This window comes from Oncorhynchus tshawytscha, linkage group LG02 (assembly GCF_018296145.1).
Source record: "Oncorhynchus tshawytscha isolate Ot180627B linkage group LG02, Otsh_v2.0, whole genome shotgun sequence".
Lineage (NCBI taxonomy): Eukaryota > Metazoa > Chordata > Actinopteri > Salmoniformes > Salmonidae > Oncorhynchus > Oncorhynchus tshawytscha.
In genome coordinates, this window is record NC_056430.1 from 44644643 (window position 1) to 44656043 (window position 11401).

Genomic DNA, 11401 nt, shown 5'->3' on the forward strand with positions numbered 1-11401 from the left:
TTGAGTTTTGCTACTCGAATCTGATGTTGACACTCTCAACTTGAATCTGTAAAACAGGGAAGTCAAGTGACATCGCAAATTCTCAAGCAACCAAGAAAAGTGGGGAAAGGTTGTTTGGTCGACACGAAGCTAAATATGAGCAAGACATAGTGGATCTGTAATTGCACATTAACCGTGAATTACGGTGAGTTTGTGGTCACTGTTTGACAAATGATGTTTACTTGATCTTATAAAATATAGCTACACCTGTTAGTAGCTAAGTTAGCTAGCTAGTAACCCTAGCAGAGACTCATTTTCGTAAATATCTGACCCTAGCCACTTAGCTAGCTTTATTTCTTCACCCCACTGCTGCAACTGACACTCATTTCTGGATTCACTGGGGCTCCCGAGTGGCGCAGCGGTCTAAGGCACTGCATCTCAGTGTTAGAAGCGTCACTACAGACCCTGGGTCGATTCCTGGCTGTATCACTAGCGGCCGTGATTGGTATTCCCATAGGGTGGCGCACAATTGGCCCTGCGGCGTTAGGGTTTGGCCAGGGTAGGCCGTCATTGTAAATAAGAATGTGTTCTTAACTGACTTGCCTAGTTTAAAGGTTCAATTTATGTGCAAGTGACAATAATATCAACAAACAATTGAGAGGTTGAAAACGTTGGGACAACATGTAAGCAGGCAGAGACATGTCCTTAACATAAAACTACAAATGTACAGAACGCGTCGACCATTTTTTGTTGTTGTTGCTTACAGTTCATGTGGGCCTCTGAATGCTTGTGTTGACATTGACAAGGTGTATGTTTTTGACCACAGTCCAAGGCCAAGTTCCGCTATATCATCTGGATTGTTTGTGTAACTTCTGTCTGGGGCTTTGGAAGTGCTGTTTTTCCCAACCTCCGAGGGAATATGAGTTACACAGCAACAAACCGAAGACTAGAGGCACTGTCCCTTCTAAAATAACTGTTGACTAGATTCATTTGGACCACGTTTGTCATGGGCACCGCGCTGAGTGAGCCTTGCATCTACGACAAGCTGTCAGAGAGCATCGATATTCTCCGCCAGTCGGGGTATCGCTATGGCATGTCAGAGAGGGAGATCGAGAAGTTTATCAAACAAGTCCTGGAGACCAACGAGCCTCGAAGAGACCCGCCACAATTCCCTATCCTTCGAGCCACTATCAAGGTAAGATGTGCACACACACACACACACACACACACACACGTGGTGGCCACAGATCATATATCAAGCAATGGGACTTTCGATGTCCATCAGCTAATCATATGCCAGTCAACATATCAAAAGCACACTGCAGGGATTGACATTAAGGTTTGAAAGGCACTCGCCCATTGGGCAAGTCAGGAGCATTTTTTTGGTTGCCGGAAGATTATGATCACTTGCCTGAAAATGTAAAGTGGCTATTCACCTACACACGGGAGGACCCAGCAAGACCAGACTACTGGAATTCTTTGCATTTTGGTTTTCAGTCCAAAACTCACCTGCCCAAGGTGGAAACCTCAGAGCAGGCTCAATTTGCAGGTCTACTCGGGTCACTTGCCCCGGTAATTAGGCAACCCTTCATGTCAATCTCTGCATTGATCAACCATCCTCTCACTTGTCCTCATCTCCTTACTGTAGTTTGTGGTAGCGGTAGGCTTTCTGTTGGTGGTGGTGCTGGCCTTCACCTACCCCCAGACTCAGCCCCAGCTAGGTGTGAGGTACACGGGGGGACACAACTGGTCCTCCCCCCTCAGCCACGTCAGACTACTAGCTCTGCCCATCGCCAAGAAGTACAACCTGCAAGGTACAGCTACTGAGGGAAAATACCTATTTTAGACACTAGTTGTTCACTATAGATGGATCTTTGTTCCTAGCCAGTGTGTGTGTAATAACAGCTTCCGGACTGTCTCTCTCCTGTAGGTTTCCATGAGTGGTGGAGTGTGGGGGCTCTGCGGCAGGGCCTGGTTAACTGTTCTGGCTGTGCAGAGGTCTCCTCTGTGCTGGAGGTCCCCGAGACCCTCAGAGAGTCTGCAGCCATGCGCAGGGGGCCACAACCTGTGCTGCTTAAGGTACGACCACCACTGCAAGTAAGAATTTCAAGTAAGCATTTCGTTGGACGATGTATACCATGCGTGTCCCGTACATACTGTATGGCTAATAAAACTTGAAACACTAACACCATACAAATTTACTCAAATATACATTTTAGTTCAACAGGAAAACAACAATATCACTGAAAGGAAATGTTTTTGCTAGACTGAAAATCTTAGTTAGACTGGAAAAACAACAATGTACCTGAAAGTGAGTGTCCAGTCTGCTTATTGTTTACAGGTCCATCACAGCATACAGCATATACATATTGTGCTAGTTCATTTAGCTAACATCGGCAGTCTTTTCTGCCCTGTGCCCGACGTATGTTCCCTGTCTTTATGCAGGGTGGGGAGTATCTGTGCATGCAGAGGCAGCAGCTAGAGGAGCTCTACTCCGCGCACTCCGGCTCCATGAGTATACTAGTGGAGAAAGACAACTTACTGTCACATGACGAGGGTTTTCCACAGGGCCCAGCAAACTTCACCCTGCTCTGGTACACACACACTTACACATATAGATGCACACACTAACGCATATATGCTGCTCTTTAATTATTTGTTACTTTAATTTTTTTATTTTTGTAGGTATTTGTCTTAACTGCATTGTTGGTTAAGGGCTTGTGAGTAAGCATTTCACTGTAAGGCCTGTTGTATTCGGCGCATGTGACAAATAAAATGTGATATAGATACAAACACACACACTTGCGTGCAGATATGCACATGCACACACAGAGAAACCCAACCACACCCACAAATGCATATGATTTAGTAAACAGGTCTCAAGGAAGGAAGAAAATAAGGATGCATTTGTCAGTGTCCTCCCCTTCTTTCTCTAGGAGGTTTACATCTGTGGCCAGAGAGAAGGTGTTAAGGTGGCTGTTCCCCAAGGCTGAGCTATGTCCCCTACTGGACAGCGCCGGAACAACATTGCAGCGTTGCCTGGTCACGCATAGTGCCAACTCTCAGAGCAGAGTGAGTCTGGCCTCTAACGAAGTCCAAATAGACAAGCATGTACGGTGCCTTCGGGAAAGTATTCAGACCCTTTGACTTTTTCCACATTTTGTTATACTAAAATGGATTAAAAATTAAAATAAATAAAAATCCTCAGCAATGTACACACAATACCCCATAATGTCAAAGCGAATACAGGTTTTTAGATTTTTTGCAAATTTATAAAAAATAAAAATAAACAGTTACCTTATTTACACTAGACCCTTTACTATGAGGCTCGAAATTGAGCTCCGGTGCATCCTGTTCCCATTGATCATCCTTGATGTTTCTACAACTTGGAGTCCACCTGTGGTAAATTCAATTGATTGGACATGGAAAGGCACACACCTGTCTATATAAGGTCCAACAGTTGACAGTGCATGTCAGAGCAAAAATCAAGCCACAAGGTCAAAAAAATGGTGCGTAGGACTTCGAGACAGGATTGTTTGAAGGCACAGATCTGGGGAAGTTTGAAACCACCAAGACTCCTAGAGCTGGCCGCCAGGCCAAACTGAGTAATCGGAGTGTGGACTAGATATAGTCCTTGGTTCACTCCAGACCTGTCTGCCCTTGACCAACACAAAAACATCCTGTGGCATTCTGCATTAGCATCGAATAGCCCCCGTGATATGCAACTTTTCAGGGAAGTTAGGAACAAATATACACAGGCAGTTAGGAAAGCTAAGGCTAGAAATTTGCATCCTGTAGTACCAACTCAAAAAAGTTCTAGGACACTAAAGTCCATGGAGGATAAGAGCACCTCCTCCCAACTGCCCACTGCTATGAGGCTAGGAAACACTCACCACTGATAAATCCACTATAATTGGGAATTTCAATAAGCATTTCTCTACGGCTGGCCATGCTTTCCAGCTGGCTACCCCAACCCCGGTCAACTGCCCGGCACCCTCCTCAGCAACCCGCCAAAGCCCCCACCATTTCTCCTTTACCCAAATCCAGATAGCTGATGTTCTGAAAGAGCTGCAGAATCTGGACCCCTACAAATCAGCCGGGCTAGACAATCTGGACCCTCTCTTTCTAAAATGATCTTCCGAAATTGTTGCAACCCCTATTACTAGCCTGTTCAACCTCTTTTGTATCGTCTGAGATTCCCAAAGATTGGAAAGCTGCCGCAGTCAACCCCCTCTTCACACTCTAAACCCAAACTGCTATAGACATATATCTATCATACCATGTCTTTCTAAGGTATTCGAAAGCCAAGTTAACAAACAGATTACCGACCATTTCGAATCCCACCGTACCTTCTCCACTATGCAATCTGGTTTTAGAGCTGGCCATGGGTGCACCTCAGCCATGCTCAAGGTCCTACACGACATCATAACCGCCATCGATAAGAGACATTACTGTGCAGCCGTATTCATCGACCTGGCCAAGGCTTTCGACTCTGTCAATCACCACATTCTTATTGGAAGACTCGACAGCCTTGGTTTCTCAAATGATTGCTTCGCCTGGTTTACCAACTACTTCTCTGATAGAGTCAAATCGGAGGGCCTTTTGTCTGGACCTCTGGCAGTCTTTATGGGGGTGCCACAGGGTTCAATCCTCGGGTCGAGTCTCTTCTCTGTATACATCAATGATGTTGCTCTTGCTGCTGGTGATTCTCTGATACACCTCTACGCAGATGAGACACCATTCTGTATACTTCTGGCCCCTCTTTAGACACTGTGTTAACTAACCTTCAGATGAGCTTCAATGCCATACAACTCTCCTTCCGTGGCCTCCAACTGCTCTTAAACGCAAGTAAAACTAAATGCATGCTATTCAACCAATCCCTGCCCGCACCTGTTCGCCCGTCCAACATCACTACTCTGGACGGCTCTGACTTAGAATACGTGGACAACTCCAAATACCTAGGTGTCTGGTTAGACTGTGAACTCTCCTTCCAGACTCACATTAAGCATCTCCAATCCAAAATTAAATCTAGAATTGGCTTCCTATATCGCAACAAAGCATCCTTCATTCATGCTGCCAAACATACCCTCGTAAAACTGACCATCCTACCGATCCTTGACTTCAGTGATGTCATCTATAAAATAGCCTCCAACACTCTACTCAACAAACTGGATGCAGTCTATCACAGTGCCATCCGTTTTGTCTCCAAAGCCCCATACACTACCCACCATTGCGACCTGTTCGCTCTCGTTGGTTTGCCCTCGCCTCATACTCGTCACCAAACCCACTGGCTACAGCTTATCTTCAAGTCTCTGCTAGGTAAAGCCCCACCTTATCTCAGCTCACTGGTCACCATAGCAGCACCCACTCGTAGCACGTGCTCCAGCAGGTATATCTCACTGGTCACCCCCCAAAGCCAATTCCTCCTTTGGTCGTCTTTCCTTCCAATTCTCTGCCGCCAATGACTGGAACGAACTGCAAAAATCTCTGAAGCTGGAGACTCATATTGCCCTCACTAGCTTTAAGCACCAGCTGTCAGAGCAGCTCACAGATCACTGCACCTGTTCATAGCCCATCTGTTTTGTTTATTCCATGTGTATCTCTGTTGTTGTATGTGTCGAATTGCTATGCTTTATTTTGGCCAGGTCGCAGTGGCAAATGAGAACTTGTTCTAGCCTACCTGGTTAAATTAAGGTGGTGGTGGTGGTGGTGGTGGTGGTGGGGGGGGCTTTTGTCAGGAAGGTGATCAAGAACCAGATGGCCACTGACAAAGCTCCAGAGTTCCTCTGTGGAGATGGTTGTCCTTCTGGAAGGTTCTCCCATCTCTGCAGCACTCCACCAATCAGGCCTTTATTGTAGAGTGGCCGGATGGAAGCCACTCCTCAGTAAAAGACCCATGACAGCCCAGTTGGAGTTTGCCCAAAAGTACCTAAAGACTCTCACCATAAGGAACAAGATTCTCTGGTCTGATTAAACCAAGATTGAACTATTTGGCCTGAATGCCAAGCATCACGTCTGGCGGAAACATGGCACCATCCCTACGGTGAAGCATGGTGGTGGCAGAATCATGTGGTGATGTTTTTCAGAAACAGGGACTGGGAGACTTGTCAGGATCAAGGCAAAGATGAACAGAGCAAAGTACAGAGAGCTCCTTGATGAAAACCTGCTCAGGACCTCAGACTGGGAGGAAGGTTTAACTTCCAACAGGACAACGACCCTAAGCACACACAACGCAGGAGTGGATTCGGGACAAGTCTCTGAATGTCCTTGAGTGGCCCAGCCAGAGCCCGGACTTGAACCCGATCGAACATCTCTGGAGGAACCTGAATAGCTGTGCAGCAACGTTCCCCATCTAACCTGACAGAGCTTGAGAGGATCTGCAGAGAAGAATGGGAGAACTCCCCAAATACAGGTGTGCCAAGCTTGTAGCATCATACCCAAGAAGACTCAATTCTGTAATGGCTGCCAAAACTGCTTCAACAAAGTCTGAATAGTTATGTAAATGTGATATTTCAGGTTTTGTTTTTATTAGCAAATACATTTTAGAATTAGGCTGTAACAAAATGTTGAAAAAGTCAAGGGGTCTGAATGCTTTCCGAAGGCACTGTATGTTTGTTGTTATGGTGTTTGTCTTGATTCAGCTGTGTGCTGTTACAGTGGTATTGTGCGTGTGTGTTTCAGGGGGTGCGAGTGCTGGGCTGGCTGGTGGTAGGAGAGGGCCTGCCCACAGTTAGAGTGCTCCCGGTCCACCACTGTCAGAAACACTGCAGCTCCTTCAACCTCTGGCTGGGACCTGGAGATATGGGTGAGAAGAACACACACACACACACACACACAAGTATACTGTAATATTGTAAGTATACTGTAACCATTATTAGTTAATTATTTGAATTGTCTTTGTGCTAGGCAGTAACCAAAGCCTGATTTAGACCTATACAAATTTGCATTTAGTTTGACCTCATTGGGACCTTTGTGCTTTGACCCTGCCAGTGTACGCTGACCCGCTTTACTGGCAGATGGAGCTGTTCCCCGGCCGAGACCAAAACATAGTTTGTGACGGCTCCACTTTCTGAGGGAGGAGAGGAACAACCGAATGGGAGGAAGACGGAGGGAGAGAGTGAAGGGTTCTGTCATACAGAACTCTTAACTCCATTCCGGTCTTGACATCTGCATACTGGCTGAGAATATCACTTCCTGTAGAGTCCGAGTGTGATTGGACCTTTTAACCGTCCCTTGCAGGCTAGTCCCGCCCTCCTCTAGGTATGGGAAAGCACACTCACCACAGGCACAATATAGACTGAAGAAATCTGAACACCTCTCATCTCCCCTACCCTTCTCTGGCCTAATACCAAACTCCTCTCTAGCCCCTACTTGTGCCTCTTTGTTGATATCCCTTCGCAGATCTAAGACAACTGGATGGTTGTAAGCAGGGAGCGACCACTCTCAGGCTTGGAGGTGTGTGTCTCGATGAGGAAGAGGCTGGAATGTTCTCAAACTCGGACCGTTTGCCTCAGAGGAAAAATGGAGAGAGTGACTGATTTAATTTTTTGGAACATCAGAAGGTGTTGCCTCTGTTTTGTTCAGTTGGAATGTTCAAGATTGTTTTGGTTATGTTTTTTAGTTGTGATCAAATCACACCGCCACAACAGGAAAAATGGGACAGTTTTGTGGCGCTGCCCTCCCTTCATCTACTCACTCTTATACCGGACCGTATTCATCACCTAAGTTCAACATGTCGCTGCTAGTGTAACAATGACAGTTGGTTAGGAGGATGTATGACATTGATTTGTCAGTTTAGGGAATTGCATTTGATTACTGAAAGTGCAGATATTGTATTTAATATATAGTTGATGATAAGTGCTTGTGCCATAATTTCAGAAAGACTGAAATGCTATTTCTTAAGGTTCTTTTCACTAACTGTTTTTGTTTTGTCACTGCTTTTTCCCCTGTCATCCAGTCTCCCGCGTGAGCACTAACAAGCCAGAGTTTGTTTTAGTGATGTCACAGTGTTTGATGTTTTGTCACTAACGCTATAGTCCCAATCAGTATTAGATAAAACGTTGCGGCCCTACCGCTTATGGGGAAAACAGCCTGTAGTTACCTAGGTTACCCCGTTGGTTCACAGCCAAAACATTTTTAAGATGCAATTTTCTTGTTGTTTCAACATTGCTTGCCTTCTCACTACTTAGAAAAAAACAAATATTCTAGGGCTTCCCTCATGCGCCTTTACATGATGGTGCTAGCAGCTGAGTGAGTGCTACCGGCTACCGACCGGAACATTAAGCTAGCCAAGACAAACAACACAAAACAAACAAAAGTAGTGAGTGACGTTACAAACGGACTATACTAAACAAGTTAAATGTCTTGCCTATGATTAAATGTTTTCCACACACAGCTACCTTTTAGCCTACTTAGACACCAGGTCCCCGCATCTCCCACGCCGAGAAAAGCCTGAAGCCACAGGGCGCTTCTCGCAGGCTCCATTTCCTTTGTGTGGGAGCATTTGGAACCGCTGGTCGTGATTTTTGACCTGGTTACATGTACATTGAACAACACAGCAGATTTTCTCCATGTTTTGTTATTTCTGTTTACCAAAAAATTGATAACAAAGTTGGCTCTTTTACACTGGGGGTCAATGGGAAATAAGTTTTGTTTTCCCCAATTTGTGGGCATGGTTGAGGGGAATTCCTTATTATTATGTGAATAGAGACATGGACTATCGATGTTCGGAGATTTGATCCGGTTCTATTGTCAATATAGTGCTTATAGAGTTTTAATCTCTCAGAATTCACCATTGTCACATTATGGCCTTATTGTTAAGCTATATTTTAACATTTTAAATGAATCTGTTTTTCAGCTTCCCTGTTGGAGCTGCCTTCTTTTATCATTATTTATTGTTTCAAGTTCAAATGATGTCCATGTACTGGAACCTAAGCTATTAAGTGGTTGTTATTGTTCATCTCTTCATGACTGGATGTATTGGCATGTACTACTGCCATATTGCATAATACATACTATGAATGCATCTGTTATTTTGGTAGTACACATGTCTAATTCCCTCTTTTTGTATGAACTCTGAGGATAGTGCCAAAAATAGTCTATTGAAGAAGTTTGATTATTTTATTTTTTTACCAAATCTTTAAAAAAATATTTAAATGGCATGTTAGAAGGGTCCAGACATTTTTCTTTGTGATTTCACTTGTTTTTGAGGAACCTATCCAAAATATAATATCAAGTTGCTGAGACAATTTCATGTGTACATCTAAAGGGGTAAGTTTCTGGGGTAAGTTTCTCAAAAACAAGTGAAATAGCAAAAAAGTTTCTGGACCCTTCCATAACATGCCATTTATATCCACCCATCAAAGTTCTCTGGGTGGATATAAATTAGAATCCACACAAAGTGGCTCTCGGTTTCTCTCTCTCCTGTCTGAAACCCAGTTGGGTGGGTGAGATATCTTTACCATTACATCATCTTTGACACTCAAAATATAGTTGTGGTTCAAGGCCCTCGGCTTTGATCAACCAATATCACCTCCCTCCTAAACCTGACACATTTCCCTTGAGTTCAAGCTTGCCTTTTTCATATCACGCCTTTCTTATAGTGCACTGTATGTCATTGCCTATATTATCCTAGCTACAGATTGTATGCCAGATAATGTGATATAACCAAATATTTTTGGGGTCCAGTAACCAGAGACTTTTATAATAGGTTATATCACATTATCTGACATACTATCTGTAGCTAATATTCTCCCTGTTATATTTTATTTTTCTGTTAGCAAGCTCAAGGCTACTTAATTTGGTGTCCTTCAAGCAGTCCACTGTGGGTTCTTTGTTTTGAAAACGGGGCAATGTATATCACTGGCTTTAAATGTGATTACTTTGGTGAAAGCGGCAATTCAACCTTTTCTTATTGGCTTTGAACAATAGTTTTGTATGATCAAATTGCAATGTGAGCCAAGAATTGGACACTTGTTTTGGTTGTGTGTGCTTAATAGGTGTCATGGAAATCAACACTTTAGTTTGACTATTGTATTTTTGACATCCCTTTAAATCATGTTATAAAATGTGCAATCATTTCCATGTTCGATCTTAAAATCAGAGAGCATTATATCAAATAGTTTGATTTCATGCACTCCTGTGTCGTCTCTGGCTTCTTTAATGTGATGCCAAGCTATTATCAAATCGATTGTGATTGAATTAAGCCACTCGTTAATAACCTGGGGCACCACGGAAGAGTTTGTTTATATAGTGGCTATCTCCCAAATCCATTCTTAAATAGTGGCAGGTAGCCAAGTGGTTAAGAGTGTTGGGCCAGTAACCAAAAGGTTGCTAGATCAAATCCCTGAGCTGACAAGGTAAAAATCTGTCGTTCTGCCCCTGAACAAGGCTGTTAACCCACTGTTCCTAGGCCATCATTGTAAATAAGAATTTGTTCTTAACTGACTTGCCTAGTTAAATAAAGGTTAAATCATTTTTTTAAATACATGATCTTTTATATCAATAGCAGTCAATCAGTCATTAATTATTTACATAATATCAGTCTCATCTGAAAGTTGTAAAATTCTTGGTTATCTACGAACCCAGCCTTTACTATGAATCATCCATCCACATTTGCGCAATTATTTATTTACTAACTAATTAAACAATTACAGAATATACAATACATAATAACATTATACAGTAAATACCATCCCTTAGTGGACTAAACAAAAACAGTTTGGTTATAACACGATAGATTCAAAGATAATAAAGGGGAGGTTCAGAAGGAAGACTAAGGAATGGGTCACTATCGGACATGGGAAGCTATTCTCACAAATACCTATGCCACTAATGATCGCTCGTTCGGAGAAAGGTAATGCATTGTATTTATGTGAAGCTGACTTCGATAGTTGAGCTGGTGTGAGGCTTTGGTTTGCCCAGTTGATGTCGCCATTGTCCTTTGTTGATTCTTCTGGGTCAATGTTCTTACTAGATTTGCTACCTTTCCAGCTGCAGTCTGTTAGGCTGTAATCTAGGACTCACTTCTTGAGTGATCAATAGTTCAGAGTTCATACCATTTCAAGTGTGGAGCAAGCTCTCACATGTTCTGGCCTGTAGATAGCAAATTACAATTAGCCCTTTTTAAACATGAGGACCTCACGGTATTTGGAAATGAGGTGACTTTTCATCACAGGAGCTTATATTCTAGAGTGGAAAAGGGGTTGGTTCATCATATCCAACCAATGTCTATTCACTTGGGCGTGGCTACTGACTGGGCACAAGTTACCAAAAACAAAGATTTTCATTTTAGAAGACGAAATCACATTATCTTTTCAAAAGTATTCTTATACTTCGTTAGACATTTTATCCCACATGCAGATGCAAGCCTCATAACTGAGGAACCTGTCTAAACAGAGTTAGGGTAATGTGGCTGTGTTGT

At 43.4% G+C, this 11401-nt stretch overlaps 1 protein-coding gene across 2 annotated transcripts; it reads left to right on the plus strand.

Annotated features, from left to right (window-relative positions):
* Positions 1-29: 29 nt before the first annotated feature.
* LOC112244888 (bombesin receptor-activated protein C6orf89 homolog) lies at positions 30-10057 on the plus strand. Of its 2 annotated transcripts, none has more exons than XM_024412749.2 (8): positions 30-184; positions 806-1174; positions 1628-1793; positions 1910-2076; positions 2425-2573; positions 2916-3051; positions 6661-6784; positions 6970-10057. In XM_024412749.2, the coding sequence occupies exons 2-8, from the start codon at positions 986-988 to the stop codon at positions 7050-7052; spliced, it is 1014 nt and encodes a 337-aa protein (XP_024268517.1). In that variant the 5' UTR covers positions 30-184; positions 806-985; the 3' UTR covers positions 7053-10057. The 2 variants fall into 2 exon arrangements, with proteins under 2 accessions (XP_024268517.1, XP_024268518.1); XM_024412750.2 differs by having other exon boundaries at positions 1910-2058.
* Positions 10058-11401: the final 1344 nt, after the last annotated feature.

Bases quoted from the DNA above. Each gene is read 5' to 3' on its own strand.
- LOC112244888 (XM_024412749.2), top strand. From the start codon at position 986: ATGGGCACCGCGCTGAGTGAGCCTTGCATCTACGACAAGCTGTCAGAG. The intron at 2,077-2,424 runs GTAAGAATTTCA...GTCTTTATGCAG, and splicing joins AGGTACGACCACCACTGCAA to GGTGGGGAGTATCTGTGCAT. The intron at 2,574-2,915 runs GTACACACACAC...TTCTTTCTCTAG, and splicing joins GCAAACTTCACCCTGCTCTG to GAGGTTTACATCTGTGGCCA.